At 35.6% G+C, this 18339-nt stretch overlaps 1 protein-coding gene and 1 long non-coding RNA gene across 2 annotated transcripts; one reads left to right on the forward strand and one right to left on the reverse strand.

The window, feature by feature from the left end:
* Positions 1-4881: 4881 nt before the first annotated feature.
* On the forward strand, positions 4882-5808 carry LOC113781283. The gene is made up of 2 exons (XR_003469565.1): positions 4882-5033; positions 5302-5808. It is a non-coding gene; the product is annotated as an uncharacterized LOC113781283 (long non-coding RNA).
* A 1225-nt stretch (positions 5809-7033) lies between these two features.
* Positions 7034-9943, reverse strand: LOC113780339 (disease resistance protein RPM1-like). Its single transcript, XM_027326146.1, has one exon. It carries the CDS (start codon positions 9941-9943, stop codon positions 7034-7036), a length of 2910 nt encoding a protein of 969 aa, XP_027181947.1.
* Between the last annotated feature and the right edge of the window lie 8396 nt (positions 9944-18339).

Below are 18339 nucleotides of genomic sequence, written 5' to 3' on the forward strand. Positions count from 1 at the left end.
GCTTTTGCTTTTTTGTGTCGTACGACTTTTTCTTTAGACTTTGCTGTTACTTTTCTTCAGTACGAACACGAAACAAAAAGGATGAAGACTTTTCGTTTGCCTCTTCATTTATTTCATTTTTCTCAATTCTTTGGCAATTGTGTGGATGGAATTAATTAAACCACGCGAGATCGATATGATGAGGAGCGGCTAGATTTCTCCTCTACCCAAAGATCGACGCGAAGGCGCGGTCCATAACATCTGTGAGATCTAATCGAACTTTCACTATTTCTTCCAATTTGTTACTATTCGTACGTTTCTTGGATTAATTGTTCATGGTTATTTTATTAATTGAGTATCAACGGCCGGATATTTTATTTAATCTAATAGCCTACTATCACGATTGACTAAATTATCCGTAATTGTTCGCTTAGTTGATAATTAGTGATAACCACCATAATTGACTTTATGTTGGGGAAACGTAAGATTTAATTTAAATAAACCCTCTTAGCGTGTTTATTGGTTAGGGTTGAGTTCTTCTAACTTTAATGCAACTGGATAATTAAATTCCTACGATCGTACCTAGGGTTATTTTCTGGTTAAAGAAACAGTCAATGGTCGTACCTTGATTGTCGAAAAAGTAAGGAAGAATTGGCTGTCAGAACTTGTTGATGGCTATAACCAACCTAATGACGAATGAATGAAATATCTTTGCATCGATAATCATTTAATTGGACCGTGCTTGAAAAGTTGATCCTTTGGGTAGAGTTTTATTAATTGCTATTTTTAATAAATTGTACTTGGTGAGTTAGCTTTTGAATTTTATTTATTTTATTTTCATTTTAATTCCCTCAAATATCCCCCAATTTTGTTCTATTGATTTAGAAAGAAACAATTTCCTACCCGCTCCCTGTGGAATCGACCCTACTTGCCATTGTATGCAAATTTAATACTTTTATAGACAATTCTGGCATATCGGATCAAGCACACTCTTCGGGAACAGGGTGAATCAAGTAACTCATTGCACACCTAGGGTCCCTGCTCCAGTACTTGGATTTGTTTTATAATTAATTGTGGTGGTAACTAGAATTTTTTAATAATTATTATTGCACAGGCTTGACATCTGTCACCTATAATTTAAAAAACAAAATATTAACTTTCCCCAATTACAAAACAAAAGGAAGGGAAATAAATAAATAAATAAGAATAAAAAAAGATGGAAGCGAAATATAAAACAAATAAATAAGAAACAAAAATACCAATTTTTTTTTATTACAAATATCATTATGGGTTTTTAAATCAAAATTTTAATGGTATTTTCTAGTTCTTATTTATGTAGTTTTATTTCAATTTCTTCTTTTTTACATTTGGAGGGAAAAAAGAAGTAATAAAAGCATAAATTTGTCAATTTATTAGTTTGATTTTGACTTTTTACTATTGACCGTTAGTTTTAATAGAAAAATTAAAGGTGATATTTTAATCCAAATCATGAAGAGGTTATACATAGATTATTAAACCATAGAGGGATTATCTGATAGAGTATCAAACCACAGGAGAATAAAAAGATAATTTACCCAATTTTAAATGTGAAGTATAATTCGTGTGCACCTTAAAATAGAGACACATCTAAATTTTACAATTAGTAGTCTCTTATTTATTTAAAGAATGTATATAAACTGGGAAAAGGGTGCCAAAACATGGTCGTCCTCCATGTCTTGCTCATGTGCGGGTTGTGAAAGTGGCCCATGAGCTGGAAATTTCTGCATCTTTTGTTCTTGTTTAAAGAATGTATATAAACTGGGAAAAGGGTGCCAAAACATGGTCGTCCTCCATGTCTTGCTCATGTGCGGGTTGTGAAAGTGGCCCATGAGCTGGAAATTTCTGCATCTTTTGTTCTTGGAACCACAAAAGGCATCAAATGTCTTTTGTCCTTGGAACCCAACAGTATTTATTGCGTCCTTGCTGGCAACCTTATAAGAAAGGCAGCGTGCTTTTTATTGAGCTGCTAAAATCGGGATGGTGATGATTAGCTCCCTATTAAAAGCAGATAATAGGATGCTAGAACCTGAATGACTTATCAGCACTTGCTTCCTATTTGAGCAAATTTCAACTTGAATTACCCCTGCTGTGGGATCAATTAGTTATAAATTATTAGTTAAATAAATTAGAGTGCCCAATAGGAACATTGAATTTTGACTTAATTACTAACACTGCCCAATAATAAATATATATCTTCGAGTAGACGGACGGCTATACATTCGTTCTCTATGCTGGCCTCAAGCGTCTTAATGGTTCCTCGGATTTGAAACGCACAGGCACTCTTTGCGGCTTTTCATGAAGCTTCTCGGCCCAGCTTTTCATGAATGAAGGTGGAAAGTAGCTTTTTAGTCATTCTTCATGCAGACGTCTGGACTTATATTCCTCTCCTGCAGCTTATTTTGCACCTGCTGCTCAGCCTTCGGCCCTTCGCTGGTTTTGTTGCACTTTTTGGGCTCTTACTATTACCATCGATATACTCCTTATTGCTATTAGCTAGAAGAGGTGTTCATTCTGTTTCTACTTTAGAGTTCTTTTTTTATCAGATTATATTTCTTGTTTCATGCCTATCCAGGTTCTAACCTTAATGAGGCTGTTATTCTATCAATATGCATTCAGTTTGACTTGTTTACTGATTAACATTTTTTGTTAGTATAAGATTAGTACCTGTCACTATATTGCTTTTCCATGGTGAGTGCTGTTTAGATAGTTTAAGTTAGTCGGTTGTCAACTGCTTAGCTGGTTATGTAGTATGCGTTGCCTTTGTTAGCTCGTTACTTGTTTTTTTCTTTCTCTTTGGCACCATCATTTTATATGCTGATGTTTTTTAAGTTACTGCTATTCCTCCTATCTGTATGTGTTTAGTTTTATATTTTGTTTGCTCATTGCATATGTCATTGTTCCTAGGACTATTCTTTGTTATTTCTTTTTGCTGGGTTTCGCTTCTTAGAGAAAATGTCATGTTTTTTGTTCGCTGAAGCTCGCTTTTATATATGAGTCACTGCTGTTTTGTATTATTTATGCCATTTGCTGCAAGTTGAGTTGTGAAAACATATCCTAGACAAAGTTACTTTGCCGAGCCTACCAAAGTTACTCTAAATGGTCATGGACTAGCATCTTTACCAGGTTCTGTATCCAATGCACCAAATATTTCTGAGGCTCTCATTGGATTGACTGGCGTTCCAACGCTATCTGCTAATGCAAGTATGACTGCTTCCTTTCTTTTTCGCTGCCATTTAAGTGGTGGCTTCTTTCGTCTTGTCAAGTTGGTCGCTGTCAGTCGTCCTTCTATCACTGCTTATGGCCTGCTTCTTTTACTTTCTTGTGCATCAATTTACTTTCTTGTGCTTGCTTAATTTATGGTTTCACCTAATTGCTGCTACCGCTAATGTCCGATGCTTCAATTTTTTACAAGGTAAATGTAAAAATGGTAGCAGAAGAACTCTTTCTCGGTTGGACAGGATTGCAGAAAAAGTTTTGGCCCTGCCTTATACTCTGCCCTGTCAGTATTGCGGAGCTCAGCAATTCCATATGGAACCTCCTAACTTTTGCTTTAGGGAGGAAGAGTTAGCCTTGTGAGCTCATCGATGCCTTATGATCTTCGGCGCTTGTTCACTGGAGAAGATGAGGAGTGTGAACACTTTAGGAAAAATGTTCGCACTTACAATAATAACGTCGCTTTTACGTCATTGGGTGCAAAGTATGATAGAGAACTAACTAAAAACAGGAATGGCCTTTATACATTTTGTGTCCAGTGCCAGGTCTATCATTATCTTGATGTGCAGTCGCGCGACAGTAAAGCTTCTGGTATTCAGTTATACTTCTTTGATACCCTTGAAGAGCTTGCCAGGAGAGTTGATGGATCGCCCAAGTTAAGAGAAACTACTCTCAGGCTGCTTCTGCGTATCCTTGCAGACAACCCTTATGCCAAATTCTTTAAAGATCTCTCAGGTGTGTCAAATCTTGATGACCATAGGATCGTCCTCAACTGCAATGTGAGTCTGGATCATCGTGTATATAACCTCCCAACTGCTTCACAGGTTGCAGCGATATGGATTGGAGATGGTGATCAATCGACTAATGCTTCTGCTCATATTCAGGTGTATAGATACTCGGATACAAGCCATAAGATCAAGTATTTTTATTCTTGCTATGACTCTCTGCAGTATCCTTTGTTGTTTCCTCGCAGCGAATGTGGATGGCATCATTAACTATAATTGAATTTGTACTTTTGCATTTGGTTTCTTTTTCTTAATTTTGCAAATGTTTACTAACAGTTAATTCCTTGTGTGGCCTAAACATTATTTTCCTGAACCATAGAGGCTTCCCCCAACCCCCCCTCTCCCTGATTGTTGTGGGGGGGGGGGTGGGAGGGGAGGTGGGGGGACTGGGGAGTCTGCACATGCTAGGCTGTAATCTACGAGTCCTCCTAAGTCCTTCCTTCACATAACCCACATAATGTTGTTTCTCATTTATTCCTGAAGATATGAGCATGATGGACACTGAAGCAAGTAGTGTATTCATTTAATCCTTGATCAAGCTAATGGTGCATAAAGCTTTTATAACAATGCGATGCAGAATGATGCTTGAAAACTGGGCTTTATCAAGAAGAGAAACTTAATGCATGAAGTGTTTCGATGTCAGGCTTTAGATCATCTAAAACATCGGTCTTATTTTGTGTCGAGGGAGTAGAATATTATTTTTAGGGTCTTAGGGAATACAGAGATATTTACTTGCAAACAATGGCAGGTTATGTTTCGTGTACTTTATTATTCATGAAGAAGCAATAGAGCACAAGAGTGACATATAATTATTCAAGTACCAGAATTGATTGAATTGCTCCAACTTCAATGTTCACCTTTAAGTCTATCTGATTCTTTTTTCAGGTCAAGTTCAATGTTGATGCAATTGATCAGACTGATCTCCTTGAAGAGACACTGAAGCCTCGAGTGGAATCTATTGGTGCAAAACTACAGAAAATAATATTGAATGGAGCTCATATTACACCTTGCATACAGGTATGCTGCAGTAACTTTGTGCTCCTTTTGTATCCTAATCTTTAGTCCTTTGCTTTCTGGGAATTTATGCTGACATGTTGTGCTGCGCCTTGTATCTTGTGCCAATTGTGTGTGTATTACTTAGCATGATCTTTAAGTTACTTTTGATAAAAAATTGGAAAGTGGCACGGTAATCAGAACAATGACATGGTCAACGATTGTTCTCTTAACTAAATTTCTTCTTTTTATTCTCCATTTATGCTGAAATTTTGTTTTGTTGGACGATCAGGAACCTAGATGGCAAATGGGAGATATATACTCGCCTGTAGATGCTGTTGCTCAAGGCCTTAAGACAATTTCTTTGAATGACACTAGAGTCCTCACAAGAACAATTACAGACTGGTTTAGTCAACTTGAAGGATAGACACACATGAATCAGACCCATGATGCGGCAATATCTGAATCGTGTGAATCCTTCCTGGTATTGGGTTGACCTTCTTCCCTTTGAGTTGTTTGCATAGAATTTTTCTCGGAAAGTTTTGCATGGAAAAACATCCTATGTTTGCATAGAACTTTCTAGGAATTTGCAGGGAAAAGCATCCTATGATGCATAGGATGCAAGGAATTTGGTTAGATATGATATAAATACGTAATTTTGATAGTTGTAGGCATCATTACAAGTTACATGACTTGTGAAATATAAATCTCAGACACTTTCTCTCTAGAGTTCTGCACACACTCACACAGCAACATTTAGCTTACTTTTGGTAATTGATACCAGCAATCATTTGCTTTCTGCTTGGTGATACTGTGATTTAAGTGGTAGCCTTGTGCATAGTTTGCGGGGAGGGGCAGACTGTACATCTAAATCTCCTATTAGCATCATTTGATATGCTTTGTCATGTCTTGTAATCTTTTCCTTTAGGTGTATGTCTTTTGCAGAGTGGAAAAAGACTTTTTTTTATGGCTTTTCATCAAAAGCTGAATGAAAGTTTAAACAGGCCTTCAGTAATTAGATCATAGATTTCTTGTCCATCAGTTGCACCAACAATCACTGGCACGAATTGCATCTATTGAATGAATTGATTTAGGACCAAGCAAAGAATAGCCGCACAAGGTTTGAGCCTTTATGTTTCTAGAGTACTCTCAATTCTTTCCTGAAACTTCAATATTATTAATCCGAGGCCATAATTACTAGACCTGAGCTTTCCTATTTCTCTGTGTTGTTCCACTTCCAACACGTTAGTTTGTTATATAACGCTATGATTTTTGTCGAGAAGTATTTGTGTTTTAAGGACACTAAAAGTCTCATTTGGATTGTTATTTACTAGAATTTTTATATAAAAATGCGTTGTAATGATTTAATGCATGTGTGATAAAAAGGTGATTCAAAAATATATTCACAAAAAACTTAAAAAAAAATTTTTTTGGAGAAAAATTGCTTTCCAAACAAAGCACTGTTATTTGCTTTTTTATACTTCTGTGTTGCCTTACAAATATTGACTATGAGTATGACTGCATTCATCAACAAATACTTCTGTGTGATGTAGAAGTTCTCAATTTTAGCAACTTCAATATTTTTGGTTTAAAAATGAACCTTGGTGGATTTGTCATATCTTTGACATAATATTAATTCATACGTAACAAGTGGGCATAAAGGACTGATACAACCATTATTTGTCCAAAAATTACTATATTATTAACTACTAGAGAAATCAATTTCTAAGTCATACCAGCGTATAAACATAGGCTTCATGTTTTAATTTTGTACCAAAATTTTAGGCTATTGTTTTAGATTGTATATTGAAATTGTGTGCAAGATGCTAAGGCACTTCTAACCTGCAACCTCTAAATTATTTGCTAAATCAATTAAAGAAAAAAATAAACAAGCAAAAACAAAAAATATAGAGTGCAATACAATATTTATACAATAAGATAAAAGATAAAGCAAATTATAAACTCAGAAGTTACAAACAAACGTACAAAAAAAAAAGAAAAAAAAAGAAATGGGAAGGAAATATTTACATCTTCTTCCCCCACAGCCGGTGCAGTCTCCATCCCTCCTCATCTGTCCACAATTGAATGACAACTTCAGAAACGTGTGCAATTTTTCTATAATCTTCAGTATCTTCATTTAGATTCTCTAGCTTCTCCATCAGTTGAGAACTCAACCCAGACAAATACAGCTTTCGAAGATTCCTTGAGTGCTGAATTCCCAAAGGTAACTCCTCTAGCAATGGAAGTCTATCCAGAGTGAGTTTGTGGAGACTGGGTAATGCATTCAGATCCAGTTCTTGGAGATTGGGTAATGCACCGTCCTCCACTTTCAGCCATTTTAACTTCTCTAATTTCTCTAGGTACAATTTCTTTAACTTCAGGAATCCTCCAGCCTTGAAAAACAGCCCCTCTCCTTGGTAAGATCCAAAAAATTGAATAGTTACCAAATTTGGCAAATGGTGGAGGGGTTCAAGCGGATCCTCTTCAACCCTTAAACGGCTCCACCTCAAATCTATTCTTACCAAGCTTTCAAGATGAGCTATCCATTGCGGCATCATTTCTAAGCGGCCATACAATATTAGCATACGAAGAGATTGGAGAAATGAAGAAGGCGTCGAAGATGAAAGAGAATGTTGTTGTTGATCATGATGATTCAGATCCATTACCTCATAATCACCACCTTCATTTCTAATTGAAGCAATGTTTAATTCCCAAAGTCTAGTGAGGGTGGCAAGGGAGGAGCAGAGCACCTTTCCATCTTCTCTTCTCAGATTTGAAATCCCTAATCGTCTTAATTGAGTCAATTTCCCTATCTCTTTAACTGTTGCGGATCCGCTACTGACATCTATAGTTGTTAATGATTCTAGGGCAAGAAGTCCTCCCAATTTTGATGGAGCTTTAAACCCATGTACTCCATACCTGTCATCAGAAGAATCAACTTTTTGGTATACCATAAGATGCTCAAGCTTTTTTAGCTTCAGGATTTCCATGGGTAATTCCTTGACTTCAGTTTCACGCAAATCCAAATACTCCAAATTTCGAAGCTTTCCTATGAATTTCGGGACTGCTTGAACTCCTGTCCCATATAGGTTCAGATGCCTGAGATGATACAAGTTGAAAATCTCATTTGGAATTTCCTCCAATGTCTCTTCATTACACAAATCCAAAACCTTTAACAATCTGCCACTCGTTAAAACTTTAGATAACAAGGTTCTGGATATTAATGGATTCATCGTAATAAAGGATCGAAGGTGTTTAAAGCTATAACATTGGCTTTCTTGGTGCTGCTCGGTGTTGTTGCTGCTACTATGGACTACCAAACGGCGTACCTTCTGAGAGAACCACTTTGTGTATTGTCCAGTAGTAATTGTGATCATATTTTGCTCCCTTGCCTTGGAAAGAACAACTTCTCGCACTAGGTCATGGATTCGACAATCCCTGGGGATTCCTTCATACAAACTTTCAGTCACTTGAATTAGGCTCCTATTGACCAGTTCTCTGAGGTAATTGTAGCCTACATCCATCATTGTCATTCCTTCTCTCTTTCCTACAAATCCTTCAGCTGACCATAATTGAACAAGTGTATGACAACCTATTTCATAATCCTCTGGGTAAATGCTTAAATACAACAAACAGGTCTTAAGATGGCAGGGCAGATCATTGTAACTGAGAGAAAGTATCTTTCTGACCCTGTCCAGCATACCAGAGCCTTCTAATTCACCCACTAGGCTGCGTCGAACCATCTCCCATTCCTCTGCAATATTCACGTCTTTCAAAGCCAACAACCCACTGATTGCAAGAACCGCAAGCGGCAATCCCTCACATTTCCCCAATATACCTTTTGCAACATCTGTTAGATGGGCAGGACAACCATTTCCTTTGAAGATCTTGTTGCAAAATAGGGTCCATGAATCCTCGAAAGACAGGGGCACCATTTTGTAGACATAATCTTGAGATTTGTTGCAAGATGCCGAGGCTACATCAGCTTTCCGTGTTGTTAGCATGACACGATTGCCATAGCCATTTTCGGGCAGTGCAAATCTAATTGCATTCCAGAATTCCACATCCCATATATCATCAAACACAATTGCATACCTTCCAGCTTGTTGAAGAAAATCTTTAACAAATTGTTTCAGCTGAATTGCATTCATTGCCTCAATCGATTCTGGAACTGGTTTCTTCAATTCATTGTGTAACTGCCGAGTCAAGTCTTTTAGGAGCTCCTGGAAGTTGCATGTTTGAGAGACAGTTACGAAGGCACGAACTGGGAAATGCCTTCTAACATCTAAATCTTCATGGACTTTTTTAACTAATGTAGTTTTACCGAGTCCTCCCATACCAACCACAGAAACAACTTTGAGCTGGGAATCATCCCCCTCGAGTAGTTGAGAAATCAGCTGTTGTCTGGGGTTATCAATGCCAACTAGTTCAGCTTCTTCCACGAGAAGTGCATCATCCCTGCTATAGCGCCATGTTGTGTTGTTAACAGCAGCAAGAGACTCGGCCGCTTGGATAGTAACACCGAACTCTGATTGGTATCTCCGATGCCCTTCAGAAATATTCTTTACTCTGGCCTTGATGCTTTGCAGTTGCTCAGCAACCTTATGACGAGCTCGCAATGTCTTTATGGAGTTGAAAATTGTCCGAACAGAGCCATGGAAGCCTGTTGCTGGATGGCGAGCAAAGCGAGCCACGAATTCATCAAGAACATCTTCAATGTCATAAGCGGCTTCTCGAACTTGCTTGATCCATTCTTGGAGCCTGGGATCTGCATCTTCTTCCTTCGTTTCTGCCACTCTCAGGAATGCTCTCATGTGCCCCAACTCATCCCCGATGAGTTCAACCTCTTGGCGAAGCCCTCCCAAAAGTTGTCCCTCTTCACGCAGGAGAATTGAGAGCTGATTTAACACAGAAGACAGAATTGTTAGTGCCATTTTCAGTCTTTCTCTTTCTCTTTAGCATAAAGAATGTTAAGAAAGGGAAGAAAGAAGAGTTGGTTCTAGGTTCTCAAGCTTATGAATTTTGATATATGGTTCAGTACCATTTATGATTTATCCTTATCAACAAATCAAAGCCGCGTTCAGATCAGTGAATAGAAATTGATGTGGGGCTGAACTCGCAAGTATTTGATTCTCCAAAGACTTTCCACTTTCCAGACATATTCACGTGTGAATACGTCGTTTGCGCATTTACTTGTGCAAGGGTAGCTAATTTGTGGGACACTTGTGTTACACGTCATTGTGATGACTCTAGAAGAATATTTAATTTTTTTATTGTTCCTTGTACATGTTCTACAATTACTTATTTTTCTTAAGTGCGTTACATTACAAAACATGCCACAAGGATGGAGGCCAGTATGCATTGAAGTTCCAGGTAAAAGCCTTTTGCAGCAAATTCAAGGGAGTAAAAGAGTGGATGTGCGGCTTGCTACCCTGATAAATGATATCCGTGAATTGAGTACTATATTTTATAAATGCTTCTTTTGTCTAGGAAAATTGAACAGGAATGATCTTCGCTGGTTATTTAGTGCTCAAGCATTGAGCAATTATCATGATTTAGAATGGGTTAATCCCAATCTATTGTGCTAAATGCACATTGTAAAGTATCGAGCAAGTGCTCGCTTATATATATTTTTTATCAATCAATACAATTCTATCATTTTGACCAAAAAAAAAAGAATAATACAAAAGTTTTTCTAAGTAATATTCTATCCATGCAATCCCAACTAAAAAATAATAAAAGGAATTCTTGTATTGGCTTTTCTTGAATATATTTTGAGTGATAGGCTAAGAAAGCAGTAGTTCAATTGATTGAGGCTTCATTTGGATTAGCTGTTTTTGGGAGTGTTTTTGAAAAATTTTATTATAATAATATATATGAAAAAATTTTACTATAAATATTTTTCGAAATATTTGATATATCGAATGAATGAGAAGTTTTTTGAGTTATTTTTATTTATGCATTACTGTAGCATTGTATTTGAAAAATTTATTTTTAAAAAAATGGCCAATTCAAATGGACCATGAGTTATTACCATTTTTTGGGTTCCTCTATCAAAGCAGTTACTTCTGTTAAATATTTGAAACTTACCGGCGAAACTAGTTGCTAGTCATTACTTGGATGAACAGGGATAAAATGCGAGGAAATATGGTACTCAGAAGAAAGAAATTGCCGGGAAAATGAAGCCATAATCGTCCATGTGAGAACCCTGAAAAATGGATATATAAACTAGTGCATATTTTATTTGCATTTCTTTTATTCCTTAATAATTTCGAGCATTACTTTTACTTGTTTGCAATTAAGTATGTAAAAATAGGTTTATGTGAATAATAATATAATTTTCCAATTTATGAAAATTTCTTGGTCTTATTAGACTAAATTAATATCTTTAGGGTTAGATTAATTTTTCGCCTTAATATTAAATGTAAGAATACTTAAGTCCTTAATGCTAAAGTATTGATACTTGAGTAAATAGAATTACGATCTCAAAATAAATTATTTAATTCCTATGATTAATCTCAATTAGTTGCTAATGTTAAATGTTAATGAGAATTTCCGTGTTAAGATAAAAACCAAATGAATTTTAGACAAATATGATTCTAATATATTAAACATGCTTAAGGCGTGAAAATTCGATAAATATATCCTTATCTTTCTTTGTTTTTAAAGTAAGTGCGTAAATATAATTTTTGTGTGTGCAAATTTATACCCTTGGATTAAATTATTATTTCATTTGACTTTATATTACTAAATCGATAAAATTCGAGTTAGACTAACTCTATTTCTTGAGAAATAATAATTGAAAATTCTAATAACTAATTTAATCGCTAATTAATATAAGAATTACTAGGAACCTTAATATGCAAGTTTAATCGATTATTATTCGATAAAAATAGTTTAGGTATATTAGGGTATAATTAGGCGTTCAAATCACACTTGGGGATAATTTTTAGAAGTGAGTTAGAATTGAGAAATTAAGTTGAGATTAGGGAGCAAAGTGAAAAGACTAAAATACCCTTACCTTTCCATGCAAACCAAACAAGACGTCTGACCGCAAATCAAATCACCTTTGTTATTACCAATTCGATACGCAACCAATGTTATACGCAATCGATCCTTACACGAAAACCTCTGTCTCGTAAATCACGGCACCACCATACGTCCTTTCTATCTCACGGCTAAAACCACAATACCATTCATTCTATTTCACAAACACAAACCACAATTTCCAAATTCCTTCACTGCACAACAAAACCGCAAACCATTTCTTCCTTCTTAATACCGAGATACCATTCTCTTCATCATCTCATTTCTTTTGCCCAATTGCACCGAAACTACTGCAATCCCTCTCCACAACCGCACCTCACCTCTTCCTCTGCATTCGACCAAGAGCATCCGAGAGAGAGAGCTGCCTGGTGAGCTGCATCCGAGAGCTAGGAGGAGGGAAAGTGAGCTGCCAGAAATTTTTCTGGTTCTGCCGTGAGTTGGAGCGAAGCCAGGGAGGAGATTTGCAGGAAGCTTCACCATTCTGTACCTTCATCTCCACCAACTCCAACCAACCGACCTCAAAGCCACCAGCTACAACAAATTCCAGCCGCAACTTAGGAGCTAGAAATCACCGACTGCACTTGGCCGAGAGCGAGGGAAGAAATTTCTGGAATATTTCGTGTGAAGGATTAGCTGCTAACTGAGGTAATTTCTGGTTTAATTAGGTTGATTATTAGTTGAGCAAGCTGCATCTGAGCTTGCATGTTTAGATTATACAATCGGCTACTGGAATCAAACCATTAGGAAATTTCTGTTTTGGACAAAATGTTGCTACCAAGAATTTGAGGAGATAATGCAATTCCATTTGTGTTTCCTGTGGCATCTGAACACCTAAGTGCCTTTAGCTGAGTGAAGACTTGAAGAGTTAAACCATGCATGTTGAATTGTGCATTCGGATGATGTGTTAAAGCAGAGGAAATTTCTGGTTTGGGTTAAGAAAATTTCTGCCGAGAGCTTAGCTTAATTATTGCAGCTTAATTTGGTTCAATTTTGTTGCTGTCGAACTGATTTCTGGTCTGGATATGATAGCTAGTTAATTCAGCAGTTGTGCATGTGAAATTTAAGTGCAAAATACAGGACTTAACCGTAGAAAAAATTGATTTGTGACTAAACAAATGCTGGAAGAGTTTCTGATTTGGCCGAGAGCTTAGCTTGAATTTTTGCAGCCTGATTTGGTTTAATGTTGTTGTTTAAACTTATAACCATGATTAGATGATTAATAACAAGTTAATTAGGCTCTGCATGCAGCTAATTAGTTAGTTTAAACCAGAAAAATAAAATAAAAATGCAATCTGTTGCAGGTATGTTTGTTCGAAACTAGCTGTGCAGAAATTTTGGAAATTTTGAGGATTTGCAGCTGTAGTTTAAGTTAAATTTTGAATTTGAAATATTAATTGGCTAGATAAGTTTTTGGCATGACTAATTTGGGTATCTAAAACCATGTTTTAGCCAAGGAAAATTGGATTTATAAACACCCAAGGGTTGGAAAAATTCTGGAATAGCCGAGAGGTATGATCAGAAATTTCCAGTTTGTTTTCTTTTGGATTTTAAACTATTTCTGGATTTTCTGGATGATTTTAGTCACTGAATGAAATTGGTTTCGAAGTGGAAATTTTTAATAGCTAGCTAAGTGTTTAAATGCTGAATTTGAATACCTAACACCCTGTTTAAACCAAGGGAAAAATTGGACCTAAAGTATATTAGTTGCTGGAATTTCTTATGTGATAATTAAAGGTTGAGTTGGGATCTTAACTTGATTTTTAAATTTTTCCCTGAATCTTGATGGATGGAAATGTCTGGAATTTGTATTTTGGAGTTCTATAAGAAATGTATGGATGGTTGAATAAAAACATTTTGGTGTTAAAAGAGAAAAAGGAGTTTTTCACAAGTGAAGAATGAAACTTCAGATTTTCGGATGTCCCTGACCAGTTTCAGTAAAATGCTTATATCTTGGTGTAGAAAAATCTGTTTAAGGCGCCGTCAGTGGCATTTGAAACTAGAAACATAGGTCTTTGTTCGGTAGAAATTTCGTATTTTTCCTCCATGTGTACTGCTGTCTGTGAATCCTTGAAGTAGACTGTTTTGGTATGAATGTCCTGTTTTCTTCGTGAAACTAAAGTTTGATTTGGATTGAACTTGTAGCTTACTTGTGGTTTAAATTCTTGATTAAATTGTGGTTGGAAGTGATTGATGTTGTCAAGGGCTAATGATTGATGAAGCCCTTGGCCATTTGAATGATTTTATAAGTACTACAGGGTGATGAAAGTTAATTGCTGGAATGTCTTGGAGGCTTTACTTTTATTTTTAATTGTTTATGATGGGCTTGCTGAAACCAAGTGCTAATGATTGATGAAGCCTTGGTTGACTATTTTATTTTATTCAGAGATGCACTTGTTGAAATCTAGGGCTAATGATTGACGAAACCCTAGTAATTTGCTATGTGATTTTTGCCATATTTTGATCCATATTATAACTTCGAAACGGAATCGGAGCTGTGGAAGTTGTATCGACCTTGCGAACTCGAGTAACTGCGATCAAATTAATCAAAAATATTTTTTTCCAGCTAGTATTATATTATAAAACTCCATATCTAGTGTTTTGCCTAAAACTTTCCAACTCGATAATTTCTTTTAGCTCAAACTAGCCTTGATAGCTATAGTAAATAAGTTCTATAGCTTTTGGAAACTCTAAGTCGTATTTTAATTCCTTTTCTTTCTTTAAGCTTTGTAATTGTATAGTTAACTATAGGAAAAGTTTCGAAATACGAGTTTTATTAATTTAGCGAAAAGCCTGGGAAACTTGCTCGGCAAGAAACCCTATTTTAGAAAAAAAATAGTTTTTAGGGATAATTTTTGCAAAGGCCGTAACTTTAAAGAAATGTTCAAAGTAACTTTCTAACATTGATATTAAGAGGTTTGTCGAATTATTTCAAGAAAATAATACTAGTTACTCTTTTATAAGAAAAGTAACTCAACGAAAACTATAAGAAACATCTCTTCTACTTTTGTCAAGTTTCAATCTAAAAGATTCTTGATTTTTCTATGGGAAAGTAAATTAATAGTATATTAGATATACTTCAATGACTATAAGCTTAAAAACTGAGTAGAAACTCATAGTTTCAAATTTTGGTTTTTAGGATATTTCGAGGACGCGGAATTCGATTCCCAACTTGATATCTGAACTCCACTCTTGGTGAGTGTCCCTGCTTGTTCTTTTCCTACCTGAATTAAGTGCTTTCTAGACTCGATAAGTGATAATTTGCAAAACTAGTTTTTGATCCATCGAAGTGAGCGGTGTGTACTTTATCACACTAGCCGTTCGAGTGGTGACTTGCGTGAATCATTTTTCTCCTGAATCCTTGAGTCTAAATGTAGTTGCGTCGTTGGGTGAATCCCTCGACTCCTGAATCCAACTACCATGTATCTAAACGTAGTTACGTCGTTGGGTGAATCCCTCGACGCCTGAATCTAACTACAATAAAGTCGTTGGGTGAATCCCTCGACCAATCATCTACGGGTATATCTCGAGTATACTGCGTCTTTAGTCGGTGAGCGGGCCTGGGACAGGGGAATGAATGGTGACGGGTTAGGTAACAAAATGAGAAACTCTACATGGATTATAAGTAGTGAGAGTTGACGGAGGGTCAACTACGATAAAGGGTGATCCAGCGAGGAAAATGGCTCCTGAGAGCCCATGTATCCTACCTTGTGCTGTTATACGCTTTCCTAACTGTTTAAATTTGTTAAGTCATTATCCGTTGTTTGATTTAAGTGATTGCATGTTTTGGGGCACCACTGAGCTTTAGCTCACCCCACGTTTATTGTTTTCCTTAACAGGTTCTGGAAACTGAAAGCTGGATATTTACTTATGTTTTCCTTTTGGATTGTATTTGAATACTATGGCTTATTTTGTGGGCTGTAATGTGTTATTTGGGGATAATGTACTTTTCTTTTGGATTGCCACTTGAAGCTGGGAAAATGTGTAAACCCTAATTCGATTGCTTGGCTTGTAAGGTTGTATTATGGATTTATGTGTTTATCTACCCGGTTTGGTACGACTTTATACTTTGGTACGTAGCACGTGGGTCGTTTAAGAGCCTCGATTGGCTATTTATATCACTGTTATCTCTGAAGTTAATGTGGATTTAAGGAAGATCTTATTCAAAAAAATTTGTTTTGTAATAGATTAGGTTTTTATTCGAATGGATTTGGGTTAGTATGCTTGCGTGAGTCCTGGCGAGAGCTGGGCAGACGGCCCGCCAACTCTTTGGTTCGCCTTAGGGGGAAGTGGGGTCGCGCCCAAGTTCCAAAGCGAAAAGAAAAGACTTACCGCAAACAATGGAGAGCCCAAACAATGACTTGATTTCGCACCCAACAGGAAAAATTGAAAAAAAGCTAAAAGATGGAAATTAAAGGAAGGAAGCCAAACAGTGACTTGATTTTGAAAGACGAAGCTGCCTTACCGACAAATGAAAGCAAAAATGTAAAATTGAGGAAATTATCAGGAAGGACTTTTTAGTCGAGTGGGGTCTTCACTTCCTTCAGAATGACTTGATTTCGCCATCGTCGGAACGGAAAAAGCAGCAGCTAGTGCACACCATCTAGCAAAAGTAAATAAAACAAGGAAGATTGTTTGTATTTATGATGCCTTGTGTGTGTGTGTGTGTTGCGTTGTGTCAATGTGCATTTTTTTAAACATACTGGCAATTTTTGGGTTAATATTTGCCATGAGGTTTGCAAATGATAATCCGCCCAACTGAAGAAAGTCAAAAGTTACTTATGATATCTTGTCATTTTTTTTTACTTTGTTTTTTTAGGGGTACACATTAATAATTTAATATTGTTGGCCATTATTTTCTAAATATATAGAGTCTAAGCAGTTTTTAGTCTTACCAATATTGATAAGTTGATAACCAACCAAAAACTAGAAAAATTACCTTGAGAAAGATAAGAACAACTGGAAGGGGATAGTATTTTAGGGATTATCAAGAATGGCATTGTCAAGAAAAAACAGGAAAAGTGTAAAAAAAAAAAAAAAAAAAAAAAAACAGAGCACTACTTACAAATAGGTTTCCGACGAAAAAGTTTAGTGGGTCAATAAAAAGATATGACAGTAAAATCCTGAATTATTCTAACATTATCATTGTATAATTATCCTAAACTTTAAGAATTTTGATTTGGAAAAGTCGTTAATAACGCCCCTCACATTTTACAAAATGACTTTTTTCATCTCTCACTTTTAAAAGTGTAATTTTTCATCCTTTACAAATTCACATTGGTCAAATTTTGTCCCTACCTAAGTTTCCGACTAATTTTTGATCGGAATCTATTACGTGCCTTGCACATGATCATTTTTTAAGAACAAAATTGTCAAATCAAATTTTATATAATCCGATTCCTAGTCCTTCACATTTCACAAAATAGATTTTTTTGTCTTTAATATTTTACAAAATGAATTATTTCGTCTCTTACATTTCACAAAATGAATTTTTTCATCTCTCATATTTTTCAAAATAGATTTTTTCACCCCTCATTGATCATGTGTACGAATAACTTTTTTTTTCTTTGAACCCATGTATATATCCATTTGATTTCACCTAAGTAGTACAAATAGTATGTAATATATTTCTATTTAATTTCATCTAAACAGACAAATAGTAATTGTACACATGCTATTCAATAAATATATATAAGGGTTTAATACTAATAATTTTGTTTTAAACCCATGTATATATCTATATGATTTCATCATGTGAACCTATTCAATATTTGTGACCTTTCTTTTTTGGTAATAATTTATTTATTGAGCTGTATACTAAAGCCATCTAATTAATAGGTCATAACTCGAATTCTATAGTGGTGCTAACAAATTGCAGTTTAAATATGAAATTTCTACTCGCCACTTTTAAGACCAACATTTGAATTATTTACCTTTTGATTGTCTTAAAATTTGAAAGTGCCAATCACTTCTTTTTGTCATACTTTTCCTTTGTTTATTTTTTCTATCCAAATTTAACATATAAATACTCGATAATATTTAGGATTAAATGTCTTCTTTGTTTTCAATTTTCAAGTAAAAAGAAATGAACATGAATGAAAAACTAACAATTTTTTAAACCCATGTATATATCTATTTGATTTTAACTGAACAGTATGAATAACATGTAATATATCTCAGGCGAAATCAAATAGAGATATATTATAAATTAAATAAAGATATATTACATGCTATTCGTACTGCTCAGGTGAAATTAAATAGATATATACATGGGTTTAAAAAAAAA

Source organism: Coffea eugenioides, chromosome 8 (assembly GCF_003713205.1).
Source record: "Coffea eugenioides isolate CCC68of chromosome 8, Ceug_1.0, whole genome shotgun sequence".
Lineage (NCBI taxonomy): Eukaryota > Viridiplantae > Streptophyta > Magnoliopsida > Gentianales > Rubiaceae > Coffea > Coffea eugenioides.